This window comes from Talaromyces proteolyticus (genome assembly GCF_021365285.1).
Source record: "Talaromyces proteolyticus strain PMI_201 chromosome Unknown BGW36scaffold_4, whole genome shotgun sequence".
Taxonomy (NCBI): Eukaryota; Fungi; Ascomycota; class Eurotiomycetes; order Eurotiales; family Trichocomaceae; genus Talaromyces; species Talaromyces proteolyticus.
In genome coordinates, this window is record NW_025764280.1 from 777,072 (window position 1) to 798,341 (window position 21,270).

The 21,270-nt window shown below is 47.4% G+C and overlaps 8 protein-coding genes across 8 annotated transcripts; 1 reads left to right on the forward strand and 7 right to left on the reverse strand.

The window, feature by feature from the left end:
* Positions 1-3,561: 3,561 nt before the first annotated feature.
* On the reverse strand, positions 3,562-4,737 carry BGW36DRAFT_395472 (uncharacterized protein; the record flags this gene model as incomplete). The annotated part of the gene is made up of 4 exons (XM_046218045.1): positions 3,562-3,744; positions 3,802-3,867; positions 3,935-4,624; positions 4,699-4,737. The coding sequence occupies 4 exons, from the start codon at positions 4,735-4,737 to the stop codon at positions 3,562-3,564; spliced, it is 978 nt and encodes a 325-aa protein (XP_046074065.1).
* A 3,654-nt stretch (positions 4,738-8,391) lies between these two features.
* Positions 8,392-9,397, reverse strand: BGW36DRAFT_395473 (ER lumen protein retaining receptor-domain-containing protein; the record flags this gene model as incomplete). Its single annotated transcript, XM_046218046.1, has 3 exons — positions 8,392-8,874; positions 8,942-9,246; positions 9,307-9,397. The coding sequence occupies 3 exons, from the start codon at positions 9,395-9,397 to the stop codon at positions 8,392-8,394; spliced, it is 879 nt and encodes a 292-aa protein (XP_046074066.1).
* A 492-nt stretch (positions 9,398-9,889) lies between these two features.
* On the reverse strand, positions 9,890-11,048 carry BGW36DRAFT_374004 (ubiquitin C-terminal hydrolase L3). The gene is made up of 2 exons (XM_046215635.1): positions 10,893-11,048; positions 9,890-10,832 (listed from the first exon to the last, which is right to left on the reverse strand). Exons 1-2 carry the CDS (start codon positions 10,963-10,965, stop codon positions 10,126-10,128), a joined length of 780 nt encoding a protein of 259 aa, XP_046074067.1. The 5' UTR covers positions 10,966-11,048; the 3' UTR covers positions 9,890-10,125.
* A 574-nt stretch (positions 11,049-11,622) lies between these two features.
* On the reverse strand, positions 11,623-12,204 carry BGW36DRAFT_425189 (putative 60S ribosomal protein L28; the record flags this gene model as incomplete). Its single annotated transcript, XM_046220081.1, has 3 exons — positions 11,623-11,844; positions 11,913-12,029; positions 12,091-12,204. 3 exons carry the CDS (start codon positions 12,202-12,204, stop codon positions 11,623-11,625), a joined length of 453 nt encoding a protein of 150 aa, XP_046074068.1.
* Positions 12,205-12,620: 416 nt separating this feature from the next.
* BGW36DRAFT_425190 (putative translation factor pelota) lies at positions 12,621-13,984 on the forward strand (the record flags this gene model as incomplete). The annotated part of the gene is made up of 3 exons (XM_046220082.1): positions 12,621-12,698; positions 12,757-13,245; positions 13,313-13,984. The coding sequence occupies 3 exons, from the start codon at positions 12,621-12,623 to the stop codon at positions 13,982-13,984; spliced, it is 1,239 nt and encodes a 412-aa protein (XP_046074069.1).
* Positions 13,985-14,032: 48 nt separating this feature from the next.
* BGW36DRAFT_374010 (uncharacterized protein) lies at positions 14,033-15,838 on the reverse strand. The gene has a single exon (XM_046215636.1). The coding sequence runs from the start codon at positions 15,648-15,650 to the stop codon at positions 14,346-14,348; it is 1,305 nt and encodes a 434-aa protein (XP_046074070.1). The 5' UTR covers positions 15,651-15,838; the 3' UTR covers positions 14,033-14,345.
* A 781-nt stretch (positions 15,839-16,619) lies between these two features.
* On the reverse strand, positions 16,620-17,214 carry BGW36DRAFT_357028 (40S ribosomal protein S19; the record flags this gene model as incomplete). Its single annotated transcript, XM_046213838.1, has 4 exons — positions 16,620-16,917; positions 16,971-17,031; positions 17,083-17,146; positions 17,185-17,214. 4 exons carry the CDS (start codon positions 17,212-17,214, stop codon positions 16,620-16,622), a joined length of 453 nt encoding a protein of 150 aa, XP_046074071.1.
* An 829-nt stretch (positions 17,215-18,043) lies between these two features.
* Positions 18,044-20,066, reverse strand: BGW36DRAFT_292959 (dual specificity phosphatase catalytic domain protein; the record flags this gene model as incomplete). Its single annotated transcript, XM_046210950.1, has 2 exons — positions 18,044-19,809; positions 19,865-20,066. The coding sequence occupies 2 exons, from the start codon at positions 20,064-20,066 to the stop codon at positions 18,044-18,046; spliced, it is 1,968 nt and encodes a 655-aa protein (XP_046074072.1).
* Positions 20,067-21,270: the final 1,204 nt, after the last annotated feature.

Sequence of the window (21,270 nt, forward strand, 5' to 3'; positions counted from 1 at the left end):
TAGACTAGACGACTAGCTTTGTGTCTTTGATTTTATTTTATCTTCGCGATGGCTCGTCATTGGCCACCACTCTACCTATAAGAGGAATGGTATCGTGTCAAGACTTTCGTGGTAATTATTTGAAATTGAATTTGTGACTCACGCCATGTGATGACCATTGCATCTCCAAACTGTTTTAACTTTCAACATCATTTAACAGCACGGATAGATACATACTCAGGGGGAACTTGAATATGTAACGTGGTATGGTGGTATGTATAATTTGTAGTACATCCCTGCTCCACTGCACCCACTCTTGTATTATCATAACATCTCCGTACTATTCATCATGTGTCATGAGATATGGAGTAGATTATCCCGTCAGAACTTTAATACTACTATCAATGGCGCTGCAGCAAAAAGCAATGATGATATGATACAACTGGCATATTCAGCCACAGCAGGTACAAGTCTGGTTGATCAATACACTAGTCCCAGAAGAGTAAACGCTGAAATCGCCCCTCCCTCTCCTCAAACACTATTTCTAAACCAATAGCATAGCATCGATACTTCCCAATATTCATGAAGGAAGAAATTTTTCTTTCCGAATTTAATAGCAAGTTAATAACCGCATGCTAGTTAGTAACTCATTATTTATTAACAATTTAACACCGTGGCACTAGAATGATCTAAACGAATGTGTCTTAGCGCTCCTTCGGTTCAAACTTCCCCCGCTTTGCTTACACAATCGACTTTGTAGGTTTCTTTGTTTAGTGGCCAAAATAATGACTCGATTTCCCCGAGGCACAAGAAGGGAATTTATGCTGTCGATCACACTCAGTGGCCAAGTTTTAAAAGAGAAAAGACCTGTGGCGTCTCCACATATGACGACGACAACGATCGTAGCTGACTCATAACAGTGTACACGTATGATATAGTGGTGTATTATTATGGATGTTGATATCACCCACAGCATCCGGTGAGCCCTAATCGCCCGATCAAGCCCGAGCTGAACCAAGATCTTGTTTTCTTTCGGCTTTTACTGGGGAAATCCATTATGTCAGCGGAAATTGGATGAATTGTGTTCCGAATTAGGATAGCTGTTCGGACGGCTGTAGTATAGGTGTGGGGCAGGGCGGCGCAGGACGTTTGTTGAATTCACGGAATTTAATCAACGAATAAATCCCGTCTCGTACATAGCTCGCTCGTATATTTTCGGGGTGTATTCTTGAATACAGTGTAACTGTAAAATTAGTAGCGGCGGAAAACACTCTGATTGGCTGGTGAATATATATCTTCTCCACATTAATCCACAATACATGACTATGATTGGATACCAGCATATCCTGGGCTGTCCACAGTCACATCACTATTGGACGGGGTAACTAGTGTCTCTGCCACAACAGCCAATCAAATTGGCAAGAATCATACTTCTTGCCCGCAAGGCATCTTGAAATTCATACACAAATTAATCTGTTAATATTGATTCTAGTTCGCCTCGGTGCAAATGACGGGCCCAAGTTTATACGCTTAATTATCTTGGTAATCACCTGAGTTGGTTGATACTGTCATGGTTATGCCTATAAATAGTCACATGGGATTAGTGCTCCTGACAAAACACCACACTGACCACCTGCTGCACCAAGCCTGTGTGTCATAGACCCAGAGTTATGATCAATTGACAATCGGCACTACTGAAACCGCGGCATCTATCATCATCGACAAGGCTCAGACAGTCACTAAGCACTGCAGTCGGTACGACGCACATGACACATAGACGCATAGACGCATACTGTTGATTGGAAGCTGATCGACTCCGCTGACTGTAGGATGAGATGCCCTAACGATCTACCTGCAGGACGGAAGAGACTCCACTGATTCCTTCCGTCAGCTGTATCGTATCAGGCCAACTAAAATAAAATAAGAATCTATGCACTTTCCGTGACTTTCAATAGGGGTGTTAAGTTTTACAAAACGCAGCAGGGGCCGAGAATCCTACTCTGGACCGTGGACCATGGAATGAAGGAAAATATAGTTTGCCGCGTCAAACAGAGACCGAAGCACCGGTTTGAAAAGGACTGTAGGGGATCCCCTGTCTAGACTGTTTCTGGATTCTTCCTGGAAGCCTGAATTGAACACCGAATGACTGGCTGGCTGCAGCAGTTGGAACGGCGGGGCAAATCCTAGGGTGTCAGGTAGCCTCCTGTGGACAGTAATACCTTCAACTGGGTCAGCACTTTATTATCCTGTCACCCGACTCACCCACGTATGTGTCACATTTTACTCCTCGTATGACTAAAGTATCTCCATTTGTATGGCCATAAACTATTCTAATTACAAGGCCACCATTGACTTGAGACGGTATTAGTCGGCAGAGTAGTGATTGGTAGCATTGATTCAGAATAATAAGCTTGGCGCAATATTTCCAACCCGGTAACTGACGTCAACCCTGAATGCCAATGCAGATATAGTAATAGAGTCTAGGCTGCGGTCTGGGCGGAGTGGTCGGCGAGAACAAGGATTACTATTCCGATGTCAACCCCGACATCATGCCGACTCCTTCGTACTCCATATAACCCAAAAATGCATTACTCAATCCATCGCAACGGAACGAAGAATCACTGAGATCACTGACGTAAATGCCTAATTGAATCATGTATCCTTAGAAGCCTTATCCATTGGCTACAAGGATTGAGTCGGGGTGCTATGCACTATTTTCTAAGCAGATGCCGACCGTACCTGCCTAGAAAAGCTGTTTGTGGCTGAGCGGGCCACTAATCCCATGAATAAAAATAACTTCATTGTCAACGGCCGCTAGCATCATGAAACAGTGATGTGTAGTATCGCAGGAAACTCAGGTCATCATTGCAACTTTCATGGGACGTGCGCCTATGTTGTCGCGTGTCAACAACAGGCAGAAACATAATGAGGGAAAAGACAGAGACGTAGCAACTAAATGCTGTTCGATAGGCTAGTCTATAGCCAGGCTGCAGGCAGGCAGTTCATAGAATTACGGCATTACGCGCTGGAAAAACGTGGCGGGCAGTGAGGGAATTACTATTGCCGCCGCTTTCCTGATTCCTTCCCCGACTACTTACGATCCCTGCCAGCTAACGTACAGGGTCCTGGAGAATACGAGCATACGAATTACATGTTGAGCATCACCTGATGATAATAAGTTAAGTTCAAGTTAATAATAATAAAAGTATGTACAAGAAACTATATGCAGAAACAGTGGGTCCCCCTGGACTCGGCCCATTCACCGTCCAGGGCGCGTAAAAACGCCTGTCAAATCAGATGATGCAATGCAAATGCGATGCTAGTAACCCGCCTCAAACCCAAACGGGCACCCAACCAAAAAAAAGACGTCACTCTTCTGCTTACTCCGTTCTGCTGCCTGAGGCTGGCCAGGCTTCCTGAGTGGCATGCACCAGCCTGCTCCACTGGCGGCTAATCCCACCAATCCCCGCGCCCGCCTCTATTCCAAATAACAGGAGAGGGGAAAGAAATGGATCGTAAAATGAAGAAAGAGAAAACAAAGAATTGGGATCCAACATCAACAATAACAAAAAACTATAATGGCTATTCATCGCTAGGAGATCGCCGCCTTTTTTTCACAGGGCTTCCAATCCGTTGTGTGCTTCGGAACTCCTGCTCTGGAGAGGACACTGCCGATTCGTCGTCGGAAGCTGTGTATGGTAAGAGCTGGAGTTGGGCTTCGATCTGGTGGTCACTATATTTCCGGCTGGCCCCGAGCTCCTGTAACTGTATGGCGGTTAGTCATTCGTAGAGGAGCGTGGAAGATACATGTATTTGTCATACCTTGGCCGCGATGATGCTATATTTCTGTGTTTGCCAATAGTTATGCGCCTCTTGAAGAAGTGCTACCTGCGTGGAGTTAGGTCACACTGTCCAGAAGGATAATAGTTGAAAGGGAAAATCCACACATACTCACATCTGCCTCTTGCCATGCCGCTGCGCTTTTTCGCCGTCGCAACATGCGCATCTGCAGTCGCGCCTCGGTCGAGTTCTTGTTGAATCGCTCGCGGAACATCTCGGCGACGATCTTCCACGACAGATTTTGCGCGCGCAGGTTCTCGACAAAGGCATCTTCCTCTTCTGCTTGCGGGTCGCGGCGCCCTCGACCCGACGGTCGCGGTCTTTGGGGTTCGCGCTGGTGAGGAGAGTCAATCACTTGTCCGTGCCGGCGCTCTTGTTCGAGACGCTGTAACCCGTCTGGGTGAGGAAGGATCCTCACCGGCGATTGGCGCAAGGGCGGTGTGCATCCAGTAGTCGGCCGCCGTTGACGCTTAGCTCGATGTTGAGGGGGAGAGTCCAGCCCTTGTTCAGACCCATAGTCCCCGAAATCTAGTGAGCCTTGATGGTGATGTTGTGGGTGTTGGTAGGCAAAATTTGGCGATGATGTCGGTGGTACTAGTTCGTGGTATGCGCTCGTAATTCCTAGTCCATGATGCACTGCGCTATCGTCCACAGGGTGGTACGAGTACTCTTGAGAATGGTGGCTCAATACAGGGCTCGGTCGCGGGTGTAGATATGCGCTGTCAGCGAGGCTGATGGGTGTGAGAACCACGGGGTTATGCGCTGCGGATGTGTACGAATGAGAGACTCCAATATTATAAGAAGACTGCCGAACAGTTAGCGCAAAAGAGTATTCTTGATGGATCAAGATAAATAGATGGGAAGAGATCATTTCTTTACCGATTGCACACCACCCCAGCGGGGATCAATTGGATCCATGTATTCGTCCACACGACCAGGTTGTCCAGAGCCCCCAAAGGAAAAGACATGGTTTCGATGGCGGGAGAGTATAATAGTGTTGCTAACATGACGCCTCCTCCAGGAGGGGAAGTAGGGTGATTTGACTGGAGGCGGATATAGCAAGGTCAGGTGCTAGCGTTGGAAGCAGCTTGATCTATATGTGTAGCTGCAAGGATAAAGAACAGAAAGCGGACGCAGGTTAACCGATGTAAGATGATCAATGGAGGTCCACCAGAATCTTTTTATAAGAATGTCTTGAGAGTCAACAATATCGCCGGCATAAGCTGATCGACGCCTATAAATTGCTGGTTGTAAAAGGCGGAGTGATGGCGCAGACAAAGACAATGGTATTCAACTGGTTCAGAGAGCTCGAAAATGAGACAAAGTAGCGCCGTGAAGCTGTGCCACCGGAAAGCAGGGTATTAATAAGAATGATAATAAAAGTAAAAAAGGTTATGCTGGAACTATTTAGTAGTGGATGGACGCTGCAATTAAGCGCTCTTATCCCAGCGCTCACGATCAACTATCTCACTAGCCTGCCAGTATACAGACCCACAGCCGCTGCTGGTGGAACGGGGCCCAGCCCCCAAACTCTCTGGTTGGAGTAATTAATTATATAGTAGTTAGCATGCTATAGGCAAAGCAGTGCGGTTCGAGCTGACCCACACTCTGGTGGGCAGCTTGTCTAGTGTAGGAGCCTAGAGGAGGGGAGGGCCGGATGGCGATGCAAAGAACATCCAGTGACGAAAGGACGAGGGCTGAAAGGGATCCAAACTAATTAATTTGGGTAATTCGAGAACAATGGTTTAGCGTTTATTATTTATTACACTGGGTCATCGAGCTGGGCTAGAAAATAAGTAGAAATAACTAGTGGGTTAGTCAGCACATACAGCTTCAAGTTACAAGTTACAGGTTGATGTTACAAGTTACGGCAGGACGGACGGAGCGGAGGAACAAATCCCGTGGGACTTAGTACTTGCCCTAACCCAGGTTCGTTTATTAGATGTACATATAATGTTCTCTGCCTGCCAATAGGCCCAATACCAGGTAATACTGCCAGTAGTTAATACTGACAATACTGTACTGCTAATACTAACGGCGTGGTCGGGTCAGGGTTATCCTAGACTAACCCTAAATGCCTAACATGGCCTAACGCGCCCTTTTGACTTGCCGAGCTCCGGAAGTCAACTCCGACTTCTCCGTACAGGACGCCAAACTCCTGTATTATTATTATAATACTCTTATTGCTATTATTGCAACCCTGATAATACATGGCACTGTCCAGCATGGCTCCCCACCCTTAACGGGGACCCTCGGTGTTATTCAGTTACGGATAGTGGTGTTCCTTTGTCACGCATGCAATATTGTGACCCGCCACGCGATCTTCCACGCCGGCAGTGTTCGGGAGGAAAGCCGTCCAGACCGCTTCATTGCTGGTGATTCCTCCGCCTCATTATCGCGTACCTGCGGTGTGCACTCTTTTCCCTGAAGCGGACGTACTGAGCACTATCGGCCGAAGTGGACTATTGCTGAGAGCAGTATACAAGACCGACCACAGCGGTGAAATTTCGGCCTTCGTGATGTACTGCGGTAAGTTTTGTAAGTGAGTAATGGATGCGTACATGTACGTATTGAAGGAACATGTATGGATCGAATCACCCGCAGCCTCTTTTCCTTTTCCTTTTCCTTTCCCTTTTCGTTGACCTACCTCCAGACGCTGGTATTTACGCGGCGGCGCAAAAAGCGATCAATCATATCTTCAAGTCGATTCAACGCCAGCCATGAATCATTTGCCAGGGGCCAAAAGAAACGCCAGGGATTATCAGTCGGTAGGCGCTAGTCCGCTAGTCTGTTCAGCCATCAGCGCCTCCGTCATCGAACGACTCGACGGGCGGGGTGGTAAAGCCTAATGCGAAGCCGTCGAGCCGTTGACGTTAAGCGCTGCCCATGCTCACTAGTACTACTACTGTGCTGCGATCTAGTTAAAGCATAGTGGAGGGTCGGGATAGCTGGTGTCTCCACGCTTGACGCTGGACGGTCGATAGATGGTTTTCCTTAGACCGCCACTAGAAGCAAGCTAGAGAGACCTGAGAATGCCAGATATCCAACCACGTCCGCTTATTATTAGACGGTCTCCCGTATGGGCGACTGGTAGTCTAATACTGATGCTAGTATGCCTAGTGGTGCTAACCATGACTCAGAGCACTGGGGCAGTGACACAGGTGCTCACTATGCCGAAAATAAAATATCACAGGGATGCTTCGTACGCCGTATACAATTCCCTGAGGTCCATCACTTGGGCCTTACGAGAAATATTCGCGCCGAAAACCTCATGGCTGTCCCGGTTAATTAGCTGCTGCGCAAGTGCTGGTTAGCCACGTGTCTCCCCTCTTGAACTAGAATCAAAGGCGTCGGGCTAGGCGCATGGCGCATGCTAATCCTCCAGGGGGTGAATTCACCTGCCTATCACGGGACAATTCCCTTCCAGAAAGCAGTCTTCCATTTGTTCGGCACGTAACATGATGGTCGGGCGAATGTAGCGTCCGACACGAGGCTCTGAGCCTCGACTCCCCGATGCCCTTTTCTCGGCATCCTTATTTAAACCAAGTAGGCATTGTTTGATGGCATCAATAATTTGTTGGAAGGAGGCTTAGTACTGTAGTTAATTTTAGTTCAAAGCTAGGGGAAGAATAATATTTACAAGCGCACTTGATAATCGATTATGCGGGAGACTCGGGGTGCGGGAGACCCCTTTGGGTAACTATAGAGTTATTAAGATGAATAAGCAACAGAGCATCATCAATCACTCGCTCTCGCTCTCTCTATCCTAAAAGGTATAAGCGCACTCCATCTCAACTTTGAACTTTGAAGTTATGAGTTAATATCAATATATAAATAAAAATGTGGGTTACAGCCTTGACCACAGTGACTCATTTGTATATGTACTAGACAAGAAGCACCTACCATGTCAACAGGAAGGATCATCCCCGGGCCTCAAATCTGTGCTATTATTATCATAGTAGTTTCACGATGCTCGATCGGGTAATTACACTAGAGTAGTATTCGTTATAACTATCATACAGATGCTTGGACCACCTCGTTGTATCGTTAAGATTCTGGGAAAACAGTGCTCGTCAACATACTTAACGTGTATTATGCTGATTTATATCTCTGTTATATTAATGAAAACATCTTATCATCACGTCATATTCTTAATACGTAGCGATGGCCCTTGACCGTTACCTTTTTGTTCCAGTTAGTGGGGTTAGTCGTGCTTGCTGACGAGGCGGACGGACTAGCCAGTGGCTGAGCCTATTCCTGAGTGATACCTGATTATGGAAATGAGGATACTATTATTGTGAAATCATTGGCCATAGTGAGCCTCGGATGAAGTGCATTCAGATGCCTTGTTTTCGGGAAGCACCAAGATTTAGTGCCCGGCTGAAAGAGTACTATCTGTTGGGGAGTACAATCTTGTCTGGGGCTGTAGTTAAGACGCAATCGGCCACCAAACTGATCATCTGAATATCTTAGTCCATATCGTGTATTTTGGGCAACAAGCAGGATGTGACCAAGGTGAGCGAACTTAGAGATAAAAAAAGAAATGATCCTCGTGCCGCAAGTTCATACAGATTAATGATGACCATCAAGTGTTTCATCAGCAGACACCGATATGCCCCTCGCACCCCAACGACTGTTAGACGTTCCTCCGTTCCCTGCTGCTTCCGGGTCTAATGGCTCTTCCTCCTCTTCTGGCCCGTGGCTGTGGACTGCTCGCGAGTTCAGAATCTTGCCAATAAACCAACTCTTCCGCAAGTCTTCTGAATCGACAATCCCACCACGGCGCAGCTTCACTCGCTGACGGGTGTAATATACCCAGGCAAAATCAACATAAAGCAATGTCTGGACAACTCCGAACACATCTGAAACTGGATCCCAGTAATGCTCGGATCCAAAGCCCCGAACAAGCCAATTCAGAATGTACAGTGCTCTGTAAGAGCCCAGCGTGATCAGATAATATGAATCAATAACTGTTGGAACTGTGGTTTGGCGAAGCAGCAACAGCTGCGGTAGAACACACACAGACTCAAGGATGATGGAAAATGACCATGATGTCTGAAATCGTGTTAGACTACGGATCATTGACCTCGCGATTGACATTTTGTGAGACGGTTTTGCTTACCTCTACGAACCAGGGCTGAGGATACTTCTCATTGAGGGCTGCCACCCAGATTGATAAAGCGATGGGTGCGCCGATTGCTGAGCCCAACACGCAGAATGTCGCCAATTTCCATGACTTCTCCCTTTCGCGTGTTCGAGGATAGACGCACGTCATCAAGGCGATGATGTAGAACGATGAGAAGAGATAGAATAACTTAAAGAAAATCAGATACGCATGGGACTCAACCCAATGTGAGGGGCGGAAGAGGTCGAGATATCTTGTTACAAACACCACGGCGTATAGAGCCTGGGTAAGCAAAGACACTCCTGTGTAGCGAGTCAGTGTGCCAGTACTTCGATTACAAAGGTGCATGGGTTGCTTCATACCTTCTGAGCTTCTGTTCCAGTGTATGGCCCATATCAGAATACATTTTGATAGAATGTGTGATAGGTCGCCAAGTATTCGGAAAGGGTTCATGTTTTTCTCCACCATGGCGACGAACTTGCTCGCAGTAGAGCAAACAGATTGGGGAACAGTCTGACTTTAGTCTTTCTAATTAGCCGTACACCGCTATAGAAAGCGTTCAGATGCTCTGCCCACACTAGTCGAGAGATGATAGCCGCCTTTGATGTATCCAAGGGATGTCACGCGATGTCTGGAGAAGAAGCTCTCCCCGTTGACAGGAGCGTGGTCCTCGCTAAGCTCTGCAGTGAGAAGAATTTGAAGAAAGTAAAGCAAATAAGAAAACACCGGCTTAATTTCCTGAGACTATCATATGATGGATGAATTGACTCGAAATGCGATGGCAGTCGAGGCAGCCGTGGCAGCCGGGCAACGTCACCCGCAGGGATACTGACCAATCAGCCCCGCCCAAGCCCTTGCGTCGATCATGTGATCTGATGGTTATTTTGCACACGTGATTTGAGAGTTACATTGTGTTGGACAATTTACGCGTTAGGACAAATTCAGTTTAGTGGCAAATTCGATTGGATTGATATACTAGCCCCAGTTGCAAAGAACTCATCTATCTAGACGTATTTATAGGCGAAATTACCCTAATAATTATCATCAGGAGTAAGATAATGAAAAATAAGGAATATCAATTTTTGGCGTGACGTTTTGGCGCTATTGATCATGATTTTGGGCATTTCGAATCTTTTCCCAATAGACTTGGTGCCAAATATTCCGATAAGTTGTTTTCGACATCACTGAGCAGCCTGGTCTGGTACAAGCCCAATGATGTTGAACCTGAGGTCTTCGCCACCAATTACCTTGCCTCGGTCTAGGAATGGCCGTATCCCCAAGTCCAAAGCCGCCGTACTCAGTAGATCATCATCCTCGCCTAAGGAACCCCTCAGAATGGGTCCCTTTCGATGACCATCAAGCTCCCAGAGGCTGTTGCGTTTGGATTTTACAAAGCATACAAAATGCAAATCAAGTGCCTCCCCTGCAGGTAGAGCTGCTGTGTCGCCTTCCGTAGCAGATGCTTCATTCGCAATCTCAAGGGCTTCCGAATCACAGAGCAAATTTGCTCGTGCGATGGGCTCCAAAGGAACCGCATCGCATATCAGGCGGTCCAATGTCGAATTTGGGGTGATGAAGGAGCGCACATCATCAGAAGATAAGCAATGTAGTAGCGCTATCAATCCGCACGCGAGCCCAATTGTCTGTTTGTACCATATGACTTCTTCGCCGTCGCCGTGTCCCGTGTATTCTTCTACTTGTTCGTCTTCTTCGATGCGGAACTTTTCTGAAGCATCATTCACTGGAAAAACTAGCAGTAATCCGTAGCAAGGCCGAGGGATGAAGGCTAACAAATCAGGCTCATCAATAGTGTAGATATCCGTGAATGTGAGACGATCGGATAAGCCTAGCCTATGAGCGAGTTTAGATATAACTTCGGGGTTATTCTCTTCATTTCAAAATAAGTTTAGCATATGTTCTCCTGAAGTTTCAAGATGATGCCAGTTACCAAGAGGTCGAAAGCTTTTGCTCCTTGCTCCAGGAGGGATATTAAGAACATTGGTAACCGGACCCTTTGGCATTGTGTTATCAGATATCTACCACAAGAATGTTTAGGAATTGAAATTGAAGATCGTTGTTGAAATTAATGATTACTGAGTTTTAGACACTTCTAATAATGGAGCATAGTCTGGTGCAACTCCATAACATATATCCCTTGATGTGCCGCATATAGGCAGCACAGCTTACGTATACAAAATGAATCTACTTATTCCAAGTGGTGAACCTCACGGATATTGAACAATGGCAGGTACTACACACTTTTCCAGCAATGCGCCATGAATTTACAAACCGAGAGCATGGGTTACAGACGCTTTCAAACGAATTTGACCAAGGTTCACCGAACCGTGTTGTTAAATCCTGCTATAGAACCTACAAAGAAAAAAAAAATATCAGGACAATAGCTTTAAATTGCCATGTAGTTGTGAGGACATTGGCCTGCCTGACAGGTGTCTAGACAAATCCATGTAACAGCATGGGCGTCCAAGCCATGCCGCCATTTGGCGTATTGTGCACTTCCGTTCATTATTTGACATAAGAGGATGGTCATAACAGAGAACAATAGCAGAACCCATAACACGCATAAATGATGACCAACATGCCAACTTTTTCGACCATCCTCTGATCATTTTCTACGGTTTCATTCGCCGATACCGATTCCAAGCGTATCGAAATTGTATTTAAGCAACGAGTTCAATAACACCGCCAGCCTCCTTGATCTTGCGCTCAGCCTCTTTGCTGACATAGCGAGCCTTGACGACGAGAGGGATGTTGGGGATGCGACCCTTTCCGAGAACCTTGGCGTAACCGAGAGGAAGGAGGTCGAGAACGATGGCCTTGTCAGAGGGGGCCTTGTCGCTCAAGTACTTCTCACGGGTCTCCTGGGGAACAAGCGTCCAGAGCTATGCCCAATTGTATCAGCCAAACATGTTCCTTTCTGTTATGATAATAACCATTGGATCGAAAATACCTTGTCGAGGTTGATGGCGGGCTTCCAGTAGTGGTTGCGCAGAAGGTGGAATTGTCTCATACCAACCTTACCGAAGTAACCAGGATGGTACTTGTCGAGATTGGTACGGTGATGGTGCTGTTCACAATTGTCAGTCTTTACCAGCTTTTTCTTCTCTATCTTCAAAGCCCCTGCGTACCTGACCACCGGCCATACCACGACCACCGGGGTGCTTTCTGTGCTTTCCAACACGACCATGACCGGCGGAGACATGACCGCGGTGCTTCCGCGTCTTGGTGAGTCTGGTAGGCATGGCGGCGGCTGTTGTGTGAGGTTGTCGACTTCCGAGTTGCAAAGAGCTCTTTCTGGTCGGATCGAGGAAGTCAGTAATTGTGTGTTCTTCGCTTACGTTCGCATTGGGTTTAGTGCCGGGTGCCTTTCCAGAATAGAGTTTCTGGCTGCTATTGGCTGCTGGTGGGTGGGGCCCCTAGCCGCTCGACTTTACCGTATCGGGAGCGATCTTTTTCCCCCGCGTCATCATCTATGCAATGAAGTGTATCCCGAGTTCTTTTTGCATCTTCATACTATATGTTAATGATGCTTTTTGCTCTCATCAAGTTCGGCTCTGATCCCTTTGATTGACTTATTCTTATCGTTGCTACCATCTATTGCTTGCAAACAAAGCGATTGTCAGCAATTTACTACCCCTCATCTGTTTTTCGATATACCATGCGGCTAGTTAAAAGCAGCATTGAGCATAATGGCTCTGGGGCTGTCACATTATGCCCAGAGGAGCCAGAAGATATGGTTTGTCCTAAAAACATAGGCATACTATACTCTCGTCACTGACATGCAATGTATCCAGTGGCACGCATACAATCTCATCCGCTCTAACGACCTCCTGCGCGCAAGCGCAATCCGCAAAGTCACTACTGCCCAGGATAGCGGGACGACAGTCTCCCAAAGAGTCCATTTAATGTTGCAGATCCGAGTGAAGGGGCTCGACTTCGACCCAAACAGCTCCCAGCTCCACGTCAGTGGACAGATTATGAACGAGACGCAACATACACGGATAGGACAGTTTCATACTCTAGATCTTGAGTTGCACCGTAATTTCACCTTGGAGAAAGAGATCGGTGCTGATGGAGAAGGGGTTGGCTGGGATAGTATAGCTATTGATATGCTAAAGGATGCTGTTGATGAAAGTGGCAAGAGGAGAGCAGAGGCTGTGGCAGTGGTGATGCAAGAAGGCCTTGCGCATATATGCTTTATAACACAGTTTCAAACGATTTTGAAACAGAAAGTCGAAATGTCGGTTCCACGCAAGAGAGCAGGCGGAGGTGATCATGACAAGGTCGGTCTTACCTTACCTGTATACTGTTATAACCCCAGTTCGCATCTGACATTTTGCGTTGGTAAAGGGGTTATCAAAATTCTTCCAAGTCACACTAGACACACTTCTCCGCCAAATTGAATTTAACACAAGCGTCACGGCAACAGCGAGCAACAACAATGGCAATGAAGCTGTGCGGCCAATACTCCTAGCCTCACCGGGATTTGTTGCGGCTGGCTTCCAAAAATATATCCAGTCCGCAGCAGCGACAAATATGCCATCTCTCAAACGACTTTTACCTCAAATCGTGGTAGTCCATTCAGCTTCGGGATACCTCCATTCCCTTTCAGAAGTTCTCCAGTCGCCGTCTGTCAAGACTCTTCTATCTGATACCAAATACGCGCGTGAGACAAAACTTATGGATGATTTTTTGGAGCATTTACGCAAAGATACCAATAGAGCAACGTATGGGCCGCGCGAAGTCGAGTATGCTGTTGACCAAGGCGCGGTTGGTAGGGGTGGGGGGCTTCTTATCATCTCGAATAGACTGTTTCGCGCGCAGGACGTGGCTGAGAGGAAGCGTTGGGTCGGATTAGTAGATCGCGTGCGCGAAGTCGAGGGTGGGGAGGTTCGTGTTCTGAGCTCAGATCATGAAAGTGGCAAGAGGCTTGACGGGCTAGGTGGCATTGCTGCGCTGTTGACTTTCCCTGTTGCTGAGGAAGATCTCGCATCTGATGACGAAGATGATAATGATTTATAGATATAACACAACACATTCGACAGCAGGCTATCAGGACCCATCCGCACGTAATAAATTTATTTCAATGTATTTAGCTTCTCATTAAAGCGAATAATAATATGCATTAAGAAGGGCAGCGGAAGATAGGCAAGTTGTCATTATTCTGCGTCACTTGGCATGTGGTGATCCCTATTAACCTTCAACCTTGCCAAATGATAATCCAACCCCTTAAAATCCAGATCATCTTCTAATGAACCTTCCCAAAAATAGCTTGCACTCTTCCAAAATGCGGCTAGACTCTCATGCCTGCCTGTCGGTCGTTCAAGTCCTGGAATGCGTACTTATTGAGTAGGTTGTAAGGCTGTGGAGCACCATAAACTTGCTACCTTCGGCCGACCATATCATCAAGATACATTAGATCCTGCGTACATAGGTCCAGATCACCATATTCATCGTCAGTGTCGACATGAATATCAAACTCTTTTTTGTCGATGGACGCTTTCTGGTCAACTTCCATTCCTTCTGGCTTAGCCTCCTTTGCTTCGACTCTGGCTTTTTCAGTCGCCTCTACACCAGCCTCATCGTTCTCATCAACAGAGGCGATATCAGAACTAGACAAGACCTCCAAGGCACGACGAGTCCCAGAACTGATTGAAGACTGGCTCAGTGAAGATTGACGGCGTGCTGTTGGAGGCTGGTTGACCTCACGACCATCGCGGGGAATGTTAGGATGCCAGTTCTCTTTGTAATCATCAGTCTCGCGCTGTGTTTCGCCAGTGCGATCCGAAGCTCTGGGAGAGTGTGCGCGGGCTCCATTTTGATTATGTGGTGTAGCAGAACCGGCGCGTGGTGAGGTAGGCATGACTTTTAGGTCTTGCGCAGTTTCTTGAAGAGGCAGTATCTCGTTTGTGATGTTTGCTGTCTTTTTCGAATCTTGATCTGTTTGCTCAGTGTTGTCGAGAACCTCTAAGAGACTGGGGTCAAGATCGCTGAGAAGATGAGAAGTGTCATCCTCAAAGGATTCACAAAGTTTGTTTATCGTATTCACAAGTGGAAGGTCGGTCTCCTTTCTTTGTAATGGCGGTCGGTCGCCATGTACAATAGCATCATGTGCAACAGCATGGGAGCTGATGCCTGAATCAAGCACACGGTTGTGAATGTCTCCACATGATTGTCCATCAACAATCAAGTTATCATCAAACCAATCATCTCCAAACTCGGTGATAGTATCACTGTCCTCAGGCTCAGCAGCCACATGTTGTTCTTCGGCATTGTGAGGCAACACATCTTCAGTTTCCTCCACACCAGACTTCTCTGATTCTTTTTCAGATTCCTCGTCTTCTTCATCCCTATCCTCGCTATCTTCTTTAGTTTCCTTCTTCTTCCCAAAAAAATTCAGCATCAATGGCTGACTAGCAGAAATTTTGGTCGCATTCGGATTCGGTAACCCCAATCGCTTCCGCTCCTCACGTTCTTTGGCCTCCTTCTCAGCCTTCTTTTTTTTATTGGCCAATTTCCTTTTCTCTCTATCTCGGAGTTGCTGAGCTTTCCTGTCGCGCTCTTCTTCCCTTTCAATGCGCTGGATTTGGGATGCTGTAAACTGGAAACGCTTGTTGGATCTTTGATATCGTCGCCGAACGGTTTTGGATTTTTCTAGGATAAGACGTGGAGCTTCATGTGCTGGCATGCTTTTCTCTTTCTCTTGCTGCTGTTCCTTCGTCGTCCGGTCGTGTGGCGCCGATGTTGACGTCAGGCTCGAGATAGAAAGTCATGGATGGGGGTATATTGTGGGTGCTATAGGTTTATTGGGAGAATACAGAGAATTTGACAACAAATTATATACATTCGAGAAAAGACAACTGAAGTAGCTTCAATAATAGAGCAGCAGGACAATAAACAAACAAGCGGGTAACCTATTGACTACTGGCAGAAAGTAGGCGGTGAGAGTATGCGCATCACCCACTCAACATGATTAACATTGCTTATCTGCATCATTGTTAAGCATTGTTTAATATTACTACGCTCTTTAATGAATGGAGTGCAAGCTATCACATTATTATGTGAAGCTGGTGCCTTACACTATTAACTCACAAATAGGAGACTTCTCCATCTCATATTACAATGTCTTGCCTGAATGTCAGCCAGTAGGCGATTCTCCCCGTCTGACTAGACACTTGGCAAGGTAAGGAAATGACAATTTGAAGGATTTTCTTTCAGATTGATTGGATTATCTTTTTTGTTTGCCGACATGATTGTCCCGTGTCCCGAGTCCCTGGCCAACTCCACGGACTCCATTTTCGTATGAACCTGTCGGACTTGATACTTTGGCATAGCATGTATCTTCACACACCCCCTGGATTAAGGTCACACGGTTGTTTTAAGCATCGCATAACCATCCTCCTAGCCCCATTGGATAGGCAACATCATCATCCATGGCGTCACCGTCGGACCATTGAAAACCAAAGGCCCACTTTCGTACATTGATTCTCCGTAACATGACAGAAGAAAAAATGATTAAGAGAGAAGAAATAGTGCGTTGTAAATCTAAAAGAAAAAGGGAGGAAAAAAGAGACATGGAACGTTAAGAACACCCGGATTTGAAGATGAAATGCGAGAAATCAATTTTTATTCGTGACCAATCGACGAAAAAATTAATTTACTCATCGTCTTCCTCCTCCTCCTCCTCGTCCACGGTGGTCTTGGCGATACGGTCCAAATCACGTTGGCCGCTCTGGGTGATCCGTCGGCCACCCTTCTCCTCATCGATCTCAAGAACACCAATCTTCTCAAGCGCCTGGAGAACTCGGCGGTCAACCTGGCCGGAGGCGTCGACGTGGTGGGATGGGGCAGAGCCACGGTTCTTGGTTGAGCCGTGAACCTTGCGGAGACGGCCAACGCCGACAGTCTTGCGGAGGTAGATGTGACGGGCAACGGCGGCGGCGCGAACGTAGAACCTGGGCCATTTTTAATAATTTAGTCTTAACAATTACCGAGCGATTCGTCATACCAGTCAGCGTCCTGAGGGGGGAGTTCGTTGGAAGCAGAGGTCTTGACAGTATCGACCCATCCTAGAAGTCGGTTAGAACTATACACAATTGCGATTTAGTGCTCTAGCATACCAGGAATTTGAAGCTTTCCTTGACGCTTCAAGAAAGCGGAGTAAGCCCCAATGAACTTTTGGGCCTGTACACACTCTTATTAGCACATGTTCTCGCACACACATCTGCCCTGGTAATGCCTAGATCTTCCATGCCCGGTGTCCATGCTTCGAAAAATCCCTCTCTTTGTGCTCGTATTCCCTTGTTGAATTATTGTACGAATACAACAATTGACGTATACCCATCCATCACCAAAGTCGACATCAAAACAAGACCAAGATATTCCACAACACCCCTCCACATTATGTTCAGAATTCCGCGTACTTTCGGGACGGACGAAGCACAGAGAGAGGAAAGCAATCGGAGGCGCGGACATCCAAAGCCATTCTCGGCCTCGAGTCGGAAGATCAAGGTGAAGATCAAGGTAGAAGAAAAGGCACAGGAGAATTCCTTACATCGACGTCCCGGACTGTGACACCACCCATGATTGCGACTGTATGTCTGCGTTCTCTGTCGGAAGAGGGTGAAAAGGGGTGGCAGGGACGGTTTGTCGTTGTCGTCGTTGGTCGAAGAACCTCAAAAGTTTCGCTAAGGGACGCTGCTCTTCGAGATTTGTGGGATTACCTCAGCTAATTTTGTGCGGGCGGGTTTCGCTTGTCCTTTCAGGGTTAGCGTCTTGGCGCAATTGCTGCCTAGTTAGTTAGGCAGAGAAAATATCACGTGACTTAATGTCCATATATTAATTTGCAGCACGAACAGCACAGGAAATTTTGAAAATCATTATTGATAGTAGGATTCCAATCGCTGAATTGAGCAATCTGGAAGTCTCATAACAATAAACTACAAGTGATAATTATATATACAGGGTATCCGATAATGCATCCATGCGTATGATACCCAATAGGCAATAATGCCTCCTTCCAATTCTGCGCCTCGACCTTCAAGAAATTATACAAAAGTAGTCATATACACGCTTTGCGCATCATTCCAAAGTTGTGCTTCGCTTGAGCCCAACACAATACCGAACAAACAATGTGTCTATGAAATGCGCGTGTCGAATGCCGGGTGGTCTACACTTTTCGAATTCGTCCACAGCATCTTGCACACTGAAGCCTTTCCTCTCGATGAGGTAGCTGGTTATGAGGAATCCCGTTCGATTAAAGCCGTAATGGCAATGTACTCCGACCAGCGGACGTGTTGTAGCCTCGTCCACACGCTTCTTCATCGTTTCGGAGATTTCCTTCTCCAATTGGTCGACTAGACCAATAAAGTCCCGGGTTTCATCCGGCGTGGGTGGGATTTTGGACACTGTTGGGTGTTTATGGTAGTGGATCCCTCCATTTTCCAGCTCATTCGGATCATAGACTGGATTTTCATGGCTAATGTCAATTACGGCATGGATCTTGCCTTTCCATTGTGCAGAAAAACGAACTGGGTTGTGCTCCTCGTCCACTCCACGAAGCATCTTCATGGCAATGAAGGTGTCCGCTATGGGACTGGAGGTAGGAGCGACTTTCTGCCACTTGACCAGGTTCTTCACATCCCACTTCCCAGAGGTGTTAAGATGTTGAAGCTGCCACCCTAGACTCAGACGGTGGTCAATGTGCTTTTGGAGAAAGTCCTGGATCAAGCCGGCGAGTGTTCGGTAAGTGGCACGATCATATAGCAAAGCGTGAGAAGCTGGATCTGGCAGGATTCTAGTTTTGACAACTTTCCCCTGGCTAGACTTGGCGTCTTTAGATTCGCTTTTCAATGTGTCAACCCCATAAGCTTCCTCATGGGCGCGGGGGTCAACAAAAACGCCTTCCTTCGAATCTTGAACTCGAGCAGCGTCAGGAATGACCGCATTCTTCGAGTCTCCGTTTGTTATAGATGTTGTATTCGGGTCTTCGAGAAACTTCAAGATCTTCTCAACTTCTGCGGGCTTTGTTACTGTGTCAGCTTCTCCGGCTATTAGCAAAAGCGGTGCCTGGATGCCCGCCCAGACCGTCTGGCCTGGCATACCGCCAATCGGTCTCTCTCCTTCAAATGTGGGTAGGGTACCCCAGGCCATTCTTCTCCAGACTGCACTTCGACTTTGCGAATTAAACCGCACTTGTAACTGTTTGGTGTCGGGGTCGGCATCTTTACCGACAAAACGGGTGACACTTTTGCTATGAATCCCACCTCGACGGTCCCAAAGACGCCACAGGTCAAAAATTGGCGTAGGAATACAAAGCAGTTTGCGGAAGAGAGCAGCTTCTTTAGATGTTGGTGGTGAGGCTTTGGGGCAGATGGCAATTACGCCTTGAATTTGTGGTTGTAAGGCAGTAACCACAGGAGAAGTGGACGAGGCGAGTAGTGCCGACAGCGAGCAGCCCATGCTATGTGCAATCAGGATCACTCCCTGACCGGCATCCTTATCACGATGTTGCTCAATGGCAACTGCAAGTAATTCTGCCAAAGCTTCAATTGAATAAGCCTTCCATGATGTAGGTGAAAATTTCGAGAGGCCGCATCCAGGTAAATCAATTCCGAAGCAGGGTCCAACGTTCGACAAACTAGTTAGTAGGTGATGGAATTGTGCGAGAGAACCGCCTAGTCCATGGACGAACACAAGCATAGGCACTGGCGTAGGTTTGGACGGGAGTTTGCTCATATGGGGATGCGGGGAGAAGAAAGTCCTAATGGATGGATAGGTGGTGACGGATGTGGTGTAGGAAAGATAATCCGAGTGTTTTTTCAACAAGCCGGGGTCGACATATTCGTCTGAAAGAAATGAAAGTTAATTCCACGTCCAATGGCATCGGATAGACATACGTACCGCTTGGAGAGAAGCGGCGGTAGACAGTGGCAAACTCCTTTTCGTCTACCGCGACAGGCTTCCGCAATGAAGAACTCTCGTCAGTATCCTCTCCAGATGATACGAGTGTTGCGGCAGTATGTTTACGACGACGCTGTTCCCGTCCTTGTTGCGGATGGGGCTTTCGAGCCCAACGGGAGAACAATCCACAAGCAGCAGCCATTGTAGTCACGCACGCTGTCCACAACGCCAAACTCGATATATTTATGTGCACATTATGGTTATCAGGGTCGTATTCCCACGGATATGATAGCCACTGGTACCAGTCGCTCTGTCGGCTTGTGCATGAATATATATACGAGGTGATGGACGAAATCGAGGGAAAGGCTGACGAGGAGAGGGCGTGGTCTTCGGACATCATCTCGTTGGGCTGGAATCGGGAGTGACTTATAACGGCAGCACACAGCACCGCCAACGTCACCCAGGCCTGCTCTTTTCAGGAGGTCACTAATGCTGCTTAGGGCATTGGCCTCAGCGCTGGACCTTTGAGCTTTCCCCGGGATCCCAGCGCCTAGGAGCCGGGCCCGTGGAGGTGGTCTGGAATGCGACAGGCTGGTTAGTTTTCGGCTCGTCTCGCAGATGGCACCATGCCTCACTTGACAAGTCGAGCAGGGCAGCGCAACCAAGGAGGATCGACATGGGTGCAGAAATAGAAAGGCGGAGGGAGGGCGACGTACCGCAGAAAGCCACCGACACGCTAAGATGCCAGAATGAGCTCAGTATCACCGTCAAGTATCAACTATCAGATTAGTTGGATATCTGGCAAGCAACGGCAAGTGGCCAATGGCGAAGGGACGTCGATGGTGGTGCAGAGACCGTTGGTTGTCAGAGAAAGTTGCGGACGAATCCTTGGCGTGGCGGATTCGCCTATCCGAGAGACCGATCGGCCCGCAGCCGCTAGTTGGGCAACGGCTGTTAATTAATTATTAGTCTTTGGACGATCCTGGAACAATAAAAAAACATAATAATACTCTGACAGGACACAGCTCTGGAATACTCATAGCTGTATTGTGGCCATACACGAGGGCGATATCGATGATTTATGCCCGGATATACACGCGAGTGTTGCATGTTTGAGTTGCTCGCTGTGCGACCCCGTACATGTACTCCGTTCTTCAGATGCCGTGGACCGTCTACACTGTACACAGCAGAGACTATGACGTGGTCGGAAGCTGCTCCCTGACTGGCGAGATCACAGCAGATCCTGTGGATCGCAAGACCGCAACCCATGGTCGAGCGTCGCCAGGCAAGCATACTGGGCTACAATGCAATGACTGTCCTTGACTAGCCAATTTGACAATTTCGACAGTTTGATATCTGGGATAAGTGTAACTAACTATTCAGACCGGTGAGGCGGGGCTGCCAGG